Source organism: Protobothrops mucrosquamatus, unplaced genomic scaffold (assembly GCF_001527695.2).
Source record: "Protobothrops mucrosquamatus isolate PMUCROS unplaced genomic scaffold, P.Mucros_1.0 scaffold_234, whole genome shotgun sequence".
Classification (NCBI taxonomy): domain Eukaryota; kingdom Metazoa; phylum Chordata; class Lepidosauria; order Squamata; family Viperidae; genus Protobothrops; species Protobothrops mucrosquamatus.
Window position 1 is genome coordinate 211,706 of NW_015386310.1, and position 10,194 is coordinate 221,899.

Consider the following 10,194-nt stretch of genomic DNA (forward strand, 5'->3'; position numbering starts at 1 on the left):
TTTCAGCAGGATGATCTGCTGTGATCTGGGAGCTAAAAAATAGGAGCTGGCAGGCCAAATGTGGATTTGAAATTGCCTACTCCCTGCATGATGTGTTTTGATCGAGTTTTTTGATCTAGTCTAAAACTCATGAATGAATTAATCATAGTTTAGTTAATTCTTGGTTTGATTGTATTCCTTTTTAGCTACTCTTGTTGTGTACCTCTCTGGATTGATAAGAGATTTGGATGGACCACAAGATCCAATCAGGCCTAACTAGGAACCATAAACAGACCACATATTTGCACATCAGTTGAACTAGTCAAGCTAAAAACAAACCATCTTTTCAATTTAATTTAATTTAATTTAATTTAATTTAACCATTCCCTGAATTATTTTTATTTGCATATCATACTAAGATGAAAATAATCTCAGATTTAGCCATCCTGTTCCCTTGATAATTTTGGATCAGATTAACCCACCGTTCTGGCTGTTGTCAGGATGAAACAGAAGAGGAAACATGTTCGCAACTCTTGGAAGGAAGCCAGAACACAAATGTACAAAAGAAAAAAAGCAGATGGAGCATTTACTTGATGTCGTCCTCATTGGCAAAAATGATGATGCCGCGGGCATTGGGAGTCTCCATCAGTCTCTTGATCATTTTGTTAAACTCTCCTGGCCTGGGTTCCCGTGGGATCTTGATGGACTGGGCAATGCAGACTCCACCTGCCAGGTAGGAAAAAGCTTTAGGAAATGATTTGGAAAACTTGGTTTAGTGGGTATTTGCCTTATACACAGAAGGTGCAACATCTCTTATTTAAAAAGAAGTTGGTTGCAGATCATGGTGAGCTCTCATTGTGCCTGAGATCCTGAAAGCTGATGGTTGCTTTGAGTTACCTTGGTCTACATTGGCAAGTAATCTGATCTGGAATAAGACTCCTTCCTATGTTCCTATTCTGTTCTTCCGTCCCAAAGAAGATTATTTTGAACTATCTCTCAGTTATTCTGTCCTGATTCTTTGCTGATGTTTCATATTCCTGGGCACAGCCCAAAGCTATGCTGGTTGCTAAAATGGGTTCAAGAAAGCTTCACATTCACTAGAGCAGTGGTTCTCAACCTTTTTAATGCCGCGACCCCCAACCGGTCGTAAGTCGAGGACTAAACCGGTCGTAAGTCGAGGACTAAACCGGTCGTAAGTCGAGGGCTAAACCGGTCGTAAGTCGAGGACTACCCAACCGGTCGTAAGTCGAGGACTTTCCCTGCCCGGGAGCGCCGCGCATGCGTGGTTCCGCCCCCTGCGCCGGCCGAGGCGTAGCTGGCAAGTGGCAGAGACAGAGCAGGCCGACCACCAGCTGGCCCAGCTCAAGGGATGTAAGGCACCGGCTGGAAAAGGGGAAAAAAATGGCGGACAGCCTTGCTTGGCGACCCCCGTGAAACGGTCGATCGACCCCAAATGGGGTCACGACCCATAGGTTGAGAACCGCTGCACTAGAGGCTTTTCAGAATTTCCTGTGCTCCAAACTAGGTTAGATGCACCACATATAGAAATGGAGAAAACTGACCACAGAAGAAGACCTAGTGGTCCATTGAGCCTGACCTTTGAGGTTCTTTTCTTGTGGTTTTTGTTTTCTTTTTAATTAATTTATTATTTTTATTTGGACATGAGTTTATCCCAAGCACATTTAAACTCAGTAATCGTTGATTGACCTAATACCTCTGCTGGAAGCTGGTTCCAAGCTTCCACTACTCCTTTTGTGAAGTAATACTCCCTAGCATTACTTTTGAACTAACTATCAGTTTGTGGTTATGCCCCCTCCCCCTGCCCGTGTTCTTGATTTTTGCTTAATATTGAAAATACTGCCTTCTAGATCCTTATTCACACCCTTAATATATTTAAAGGTTTCAATCAGGTCCTCCACTCCCCTTCTGTCTTCCAGGCTGTTCATATTCCATTTCTCCAGTGCACCATTTTTATTGCCTCTCTCTGGATTTGCTCAATCTTATCAATATCTGTTTTTAAGTGAGGTCTCCAGAACTGGACACAGTATCCCAAATGGGGTCTGACATATCTCCTATGCTTTTCTTTATTCAGAGATAAAATGAGGATTTTTGGAGAGGGAGGGATTTAAAGTGAGTAAAGTGTTTACTGGAAGAGGATTAATACTCTCTCCAACCTGCCATCGCTGAAAGATACCTGCAGCAGACCGGGCAAAGGAATATGATACCATTTTGGACAAATGGCTGTCCTATCTTTTCTTGAAAACTTTCAGTGAGGGAGCACCAAGAGCTCTAGGAGGCGGGCTGTTCCATTGCTAAGCTCTCATAGAAAATTCTTCCTTGGTTCAAGTTTTGATTGCTTACTATAAAGCTCTACCCATTGATTCCTGTCATATTCTCAAGCACTAGAGAGACTAAATCTATTCTTCATTCCCTGTGACAGCCCTTCATATATTGGGAGACTGCTATCATGTCTCCTCTTGGCCTTCTCTACTTTATACTAAGCATACCAAGTTCCTTTAATCGCTCTTCATAGAGTTTAGCTTCCAAGCCACTTATCTTCTTTGTTGCTCTTCTCTGCACTCTTTCCAGTTCCTCAACATTCTTTTTGTATTGTGCTGATCAGAACTGGACACAGAATTCCAGGTGTGGTCTGACCAGTGCAGTATAGAGGGGTGCTATCACTTTGTGTGATTTCGACCCTAGACCTCTATTCATGCAGCCCAAAACTGCATTGACTTTTGTATCTGGTCAATTACAGTACTCATTGCTTATATTACTCATTGCTGAACAACATTTGGATCTGGTTTTGGATCTTGTTCAAGTTTATCAAGATTTTGAGCCTGTCTTCAGAGCAATTCCCCCCCTCCCCCAAGCTTTGTGTCATCCACAGATTTTATAAACATGTCTTCTACTCCCTCATCTAAGCCATTTATGAAGACTTAGTGGGCCCAGGACAGAACCCTGAGGTATCACATTGCATACTCTCTGTGGGCATAAACCCATTAAGGATCACATGTTGGTGATGGTTGTTCAACCTTGAATCCATCTGGTAGTGGATCACCCAGCCCATATTTTTCCAGTTTGTCAAGAAGGAAAATATGGTCTATTTTATGACCTTCCTTTCTAAAGTCTATTTAAGCTACGGAGACAGGTACCCAGATAAAAACTGAGCCCTTCCTCCAACCTAAACAACTCCCCAACCTAAACAACGCAAACTAATAGAGATAGAACATCTACTGTCTGTGCCTGAACTGCTGGATGTCATCTTACAGTCATTCATGGGTAGATTTCCCTTTGTAGCACCTGCTCTCTGAAATCCATGAGGTATGTACTCATACATCTTTCAGCTCCTATTGAAGACCCATCTTTTCACCCAGGCATTCTCTGTATGATACACAGGGATGCCCTGTTATTAATATGCCACTTCATATTACTGCAAATCTCAAAGCAATTTAAAATGGAATGTTTGATCACCTGGTTGCAACAGCCAACTTGAATTTTTCAACACCCCTCATCTTTTGGACAACATTCATACAGGGAATGAAAAGATACATCTTCAATAGGCAGCTGAAAGATGTCTGAGTGCATACCTCATGAATTTCAGAGTGCATGTACTTCCAAAGAGAAAGCTATCCATGAATGACTACTATACTACTATTTCCTGAGTTCTCATGCAGCACAGCCTTGCTGGTTAGGAATTTGGGAATTATAGACCTAACACCTGAAGGCTATACAGTGGTACTCATTGTTAATTGGTTCTGGGAGACGCAATGAGTACCAAAACAATGAGTATCATTTTTTTCCCATAGGGAATAATGAAGTGAGTCACAAGGCAGCCGACACTGACAAGTTCTAACTTGTGCATTGAATATCAAACAAACAAACAAACAATTAGTACCAGGACAAAAGTTTCACGTCAACATGCACTGAGTACCAAATCTGATGAGTTTCAAAGCAGTTCAGTACCAAGATACCACTGTGTTAGATTTTATCCCTTAAATCCTCTACTATGCTCACTGTGGGGAAAGGGAAAGGATCCTGGAAGCCAAATAAATCTGCAAAGTACCTGCTGCCAACGGAAAGTGTGAAAACCAATAGTTTATTCCTAAAAATAATTTGGGAAAAGGAGGAATCTCACAAATTAGTGGCTTGTGTATGTAAGAGATAAAGATAGCATCTTCCTTGAATTAACCTTGATTCCCAATGACTAATATGTCCTTGTAGGTATTTTGGTAACAATACAGAAGTGGTTTGCTACTGATATCAGTCAGGGATCAGTCATGGGATAAAAATAGCAAAAACTCACAGGGTGACCAGGTTTACACAAATACGAATGCTCAGCCCATGTTAACCAATCTCAATTGCCCATATTTCCATAACCTCTCCAATGACCATATTTTTGAGTTCACATAATGACCTAGAGGCTAAGCAGAAGATATGCTGCACCCCAAACCCCCAACTCTATTTTACTTTAGATTAAAATGTGATGAGTGTGACCCAGCTATCGAATAGTAGATATGGAAGAAATGGTTTATGTTGCATGTAACTTGCTCTGTTGAGCTACCATAATCTCACATTCCATCATGTCTGTCTATACCCTCTCCTCCTCCTCCACTGGCAGCAATCCAGAGCACAGCTAATCCAGAATCAAAAGCTCATTTGTTTCAGTATGGACTTGGCCTAGGACTCAGGTGTGGGACTTTTTTTTTCATTGCATTTGCACACTGCAAAAATATGAGCCAATCTCTGATCCCATGCAGAGATCCCCTTTCCCTGAACATGGAACAACCGCTTCAGACATTGCCCAAGCTCCTCTTACCAGCTTCCCGGGAGATCTGCACAAAGGCATCGACCCCACTCTCGCCATAGTTGCCCTCAGAGGCCAAGGTGGAGACATAATTCCAGCCTAGCGCTTTAACAATGTCTACCATTGCTTGAGCTTGGTAAGAGTCAGGAGGCACCACACGGGAGAAATAATCGTAGCGGTTATTGTCACTGAGTTCTGGTGCTGTGGATGCATAGCTTATCTGGGGAATCTGTAGAAGTGGAAGAAAATCACAGGTTAAAAGTGATGCATTATCCTTAGCCTCCACCCTTGTTGTGCCAGTGACCTTCCTCTCCAGCCCTTCCTTATCCATTTAGTCCTTCTGCAGGACCTATTTCTTTTGTAAAAAATATTTCTGTACTGTACCATCAAAGGCTCACCAAGCTCACATCTTGTCCTCCCTGTTTTTATTTTAATCCATTGTGTTTTATCGAATCCTCCCAGTACTGACACAATATTAAGGCTAAATGGTAGCTTTTTGTTACAAAGCAAAAATGCTCTTAAGAGATGGGGAGTAATGACCCCAGTGAGGCTTAAGCTTCTTTGTCGACTGATTTATGGCATTTATATGGCTCCCATTAATAGTCACGAACAAAGCAATAATTGCCATAACTGTGTGACAACATTTGCCCTGTACAAATATCTTAGATCCATTTTCACAATATCTTATTTCTTTTTCTTTCTTTTTCTTCTATCGCTTACATTTTATTTTATTTTATTCAAAAAGTTAAAATATAAACTCCCCCCCCCAAAAAAAATTACAAAGACAAAACAAAACTAGACAAAACATTTTTATCTTAATAAATAAGCAGCAGTGGATTCAAAAGTGAAATCACAAAATGTTAAAAGTTCCAGAAATATTAAAAAAAAATACTATTATTTTTAAAATATTAAAAGTATTTTTTAAAAAAATCTTTGCTGCCCAATAGGCATGGCATGCAACATATTTCCAGAAAGAAAGAATTCCAGGATGTATTGTTAAATGTCCCTTTCTCTGGTTAACTACTCCCTTACTTCATTTGATGGGGACATCAGAGTCAGCCTCAGTACCAATTCAAGAAGTTTCATTGTTTCGCATGAAGCAGGATGCATTTAAAAAGTGTTCATGAGCACAAGAAAAGATGACATTCCTCCTGTCTCATGTGCTAAAGCCAACTGGGTTTTTAACATAATCTTTTAACAGTAGCTCTATTCTGGCAACATGCTGGTTTGTAGAGTAAAACACACAAACTACATAAACCACAATGAGCAGCTCTGACACTTCCATAACTTCAGTAGAGACCTGGTCTCCATGGATACAATGTGATGCTCACCAGTGGGGAAAAAGTCTTGGACATGAAGGCTTCCTCAAGGTTTTATCTTTTTTGGAAGCCTTTGTGTAGTCCGCTCAGACTAGTTTTCTTCCTGCTTTTTCATCAATTTTGGAGGGACATTCAGTTTTTGGTAATGTCCCTGCAGAGCTTCCTTGCTGCAAACATTGGGGCTTAAATGAAACCACATTATGGTTTAGGATGCTATGAATGATTGGGCCATTGCTGGGTTCCTAAGAATTTCTTATGCTCAGAATCCTTTTTTAAATGCACCATGCCAAATTAGAATGTAAATGAAGTAAAAGACAGATGAGGCCCAATAATCTTTTAAAAAGTTGGCCTCAAATATTGTTAACTATTAGCAATAATTAGAAATTGCTATTAAAATCATTTTTAATAAACTTCGTGTTAAGTAAAATCGTAGCTGTTCTAAGTTCGAAAAGCTCTTTGAGATGACTGAGTTTAGCTCTTTGGTCCCTGCAGGAATCCAGATTAAAACATCCCAGATAGATGCCTATTTAGCTTCTGTCTGAACTCATCCAATGAAGGGGAAACCTTTGGGTAGCTGGTTCTACTGCTGAACTATTCTTAGGGAGTTTTTTTTTCCTCCCTTATAATTCCAGGGGAATCTGTCTTGTGTAGAGCCAGAATTTTCAGCAGTGGTTATATTACCTGGGGAATTTTGGAAATCACAACTTCCAACCCATCTGGAAGCTTGCATGATGGAGAAATATTATTCTATGTGGTCCTTTCTAGTACTTGATGATGCTATCATATCCTCCATGTGTTTTCTGCTCTCCAGGCCCAGTTTACCCAGCTCTTTCCATCTTTATTGATGAAAATATTTATTTTTCCTACAGATATTTTTTTTTCCTGTGCTTTGAATTTTACACTTCATTTTTTTCTGTAGAACCACAATTGAGCGCCCTGCAGTATCCCCACAAACAGGCACTGACTTTCCAAATACACCCTTTAAGCAGGGGCACCATCTTAAATATCATCTCCTGAGACAGGAATCCAGATGTTCCCTAGGAAGCTGTAGCTACTATCACCTCTTTTCTGTTCAACCTCCTTTCCCCCAAATGTTGTTGTGTGAAAGGCCTGCCTTCTACTTACAGCAAAGAGGCGAAGGACGTTGGCCACCATAATAGAGACAGAGCTGGCAGAGGCCCCAATGACAGCCACCACACGCTCTGGTTTGGCAATGATGGGTGGCTCCCCATTGGAGCAGCGCACATCGGAAGTGTCCTTCTGAATCAGTGCCTGGACAAAAGTCAATGATTGTTCCAAGGCATAGGTGTCACGAGAGCAGGTATCCAGGATTCGGGCTCCCAAGGTTATGTTGGGAAGCAGATCAGGGTCACTGTTGATCTGATCCAGAGCGTAAAGCATGGCCTCCATCCGATGGATCCCCTTTTCTTTCTTCACCTCCCCACAAGGTACTCCGGCTGGGCCACGGGAATGCACAGGGAACAGCCCTCCAAGAGTGATGTCTCCTTCTATCTTGATTGAATGTGGCTGGGTGGCTGCTTGGCTACGTACCCAACCTGGGCCAGATCCTAAGGCCCACAGTGACCAGAACCAAAACAATGGGAAGTTAGTAGACTCCATGATGGCTTCCTGTCTTTTTGAGTACTTGGGATGGCTACAACCTACAAACAGAAGAAGGCAAACATAGAATGGAGTTGGGTTCAAATCTCATTTCAGCACCCACTAAGATTTGCCATTCTGAGCAGATTAAAAGTTAAACAGTACTCTCCCCCCTCCCCAGGATATTTCATTTAAAAATCATTGGCAGATGCATGTCCAGGAAAGGTTTTTTGTTTAAAATGAGGATATACAAAAGTTCTTCCTTTAGAGGCACTTATGCTCTACTCCACTACTTTTTGGAAATGTAGTTGCATACAAGCCAAAGTAATATATAAATAAATCAAAATCCACATGTGAATAACGCTTTCTTCAAAAACTGCCACTCAAACAATCCAGCAAAACTCACAGATGCATCACATTCATCTGTTGTTTGTCTCAGTGCACCTAGAAAGGTAATAAATATACTATCCCTGTGAATAGAGGTTATTTTCCTAGTTTTAGGGCTAAGAATGAGAGTTGCTCCCCTCAGGTTCCTTAAAACAACCCACAATAATTGCCTTGCTACATCCAGAGGCAACAACTTCCATCATTTAATGGCAAGCAAGATGTTCAAAGAGAATCTGATCAGGGTACAATCCTTCCCTTGCTCAATCCCATGCCCCTGGATGCCTACAATTCCTTGGCCAAAAATCAGTTCTCTGTCTTTTGTTCTAACAAAACTGTTGGTCAAAATCATTAGGTTTAACTGAATTTCCTGAGCTGGAAAATAATAATAATTCCCTTGGGCTGGAGTTCTCACTGTATGATACGCTTCCCTAAGGGGAGCCCATGAATTGTGAGGGGAGCTGTAGGATCCGGTTCAGGAATTCTGGCTACTGAAAATGGAGCTGCTGATCAGGTTCTCCTGGCATTGGAGGCAGTGAAAAATCCCAAAGCATTTTCCCCTAAGAATGAAACTGCCACAATAAATGTAAAACTTGCTTTCCTTCTAGACCCCAAAATCCTTCTGCAGCTTCTGCCCTCAGCTCTTAATATCTCTAACTTTGGTTTGTTATGGATAGGTTTTTTTACCTTTTGAGGAGGGGTGACCGTGTTTTGGCGATTAATAAGCCGCTGTTGCTCAAGACCAGTTTCCATGTCACACCCAGGTCAGGTTCCTTTCTTTGTCTAAAATTTCTACAATCTTATGATATGCATAATGTTGGGTTAATATATCAACCATCATGAAAGAAACTGTGTTGAAAAGCAACCTGTCAAATGAGCTATGAATTTTTGCCTTCTCCTTTTACATTCTTCTAAGCAGCCACATGGACACCAGGGAATAAGAATGGTTGCTTGCCCATGTCAGGCATGTGTCAAATTGGGGAGTTTAGGGGAGGGAGGGAGGGAGGGAGGGAGAGAGAGAGAGAGAGAGAGAGAGAGAGAGAGAGAGAGAGAGAGGGAGGGAGGGAGGGAGGGAGGGAGGGAGGGTCTAGGTCAGTGATGGCGAATCTATGGCACACATGCCAGAGGCGGCACGCAGAGCCCTCTCTGTGGGCACGCGCCATCGCCCCAGCACACGTGGTCTCTAAAGGTTCGCCATCACTGGCCTAAGGCCAGCCAACCTGGAGCAGCCATTGGGGAGCCCACCATCCCACCTGCCAGAGACCCCCTGGATCTCCCCCAACCCTGCCTGGCTCCCACAGGTGTCCCTCCCCATAAGCAACATCGAGGTGGCCACGCCCACCCTGGCCATGCCCACCCAGTCTGCCATGACTACTGCAGCCACACCCATCCAGTGGCCATGCCCACCCAGTCTGCCACGCCCACTGTAGCTGCACCTGCCAAGTGGGCCACACCCACCCGGCGCCTGGCGATACATAAGTGGGTTTTGGGTTGCAATTTGGATACTCGGTCTCTAAAAGGTTTGCCATCACTGGTCTAGTACCTTCCAGATAGTTGCTGGGCTAGACATGTCAATGCAGCTGGGGGACTTTGAGTTGGGGAAGGCTGTGATATCTGAATGGTGACTCATTTTCTGGAAGTGAGGACACTGAAGCAGTGAAGGAGAGTGGGGAGGAGATACTTGGGCTGATCATGCAGGAATATGTGTGAATGAATGACAAGCAAAGAAAATAAAGCTCCCCCCCCTTTCTGATTGTGTGACTTCATGGTGGTGCAGATCCCATGAGGGAGATGGGTGATTTAGAAACATGAAATATAAATATTTTTTACTAAGCCACTTTCAGGGAGCGACAGGATATCAGCTTTCAACAGAGCATTCCTTATATGACAAGGCAGGGATTGGAGAAATTAGTGTGGTTTGGTTTAAAAACATATTCTTAAAATAATACACCAATATAGCTCAACATTTGGAGATGCATGAATTTCAGAGGATAAATGAACGGATGGATGGATAGGGTTGCCAGGTCTGCTGCCAAAAAATAGCGGACAAGCGGGGAGGGGGGGTTAAGTAGTAAAAAAAGTAGACTGTACAGCTTTAGATTATGT

General features: G+C 42.4%; 1 protein-coding gene across 1 annotated transcript in view; it reads right to left on the minus strand.

The window, feature by feature from the left end:
- LOC107300070 (metabotropic glutamate receptor 6) overlaps positions 1-7,725 on the minus strand; it is a 33,148-nt gene extending 25,423 nt beyond the window's left edge. The window contains exons 1-3 of the mRNA XM_015829417.1: positions 7,231-7,725; positions 4,799-5,015; positions 570-705 (exon numbers count right to left, since the gene is read on the minus strand). Of these exons, the coding sequence (XP_015684903.1) occupies positions 570-705; positions 4,799-5,015; positions 7,231-7,725 (848 nt within the window). The remainder of the gene's footprint in view (positions 1-569; positions 706-4,798; positions 5,016-7,230) is intronic.
- Between the last annotated feature and the right edge of the window lie 2,469 nt (positions 7,726-10,194).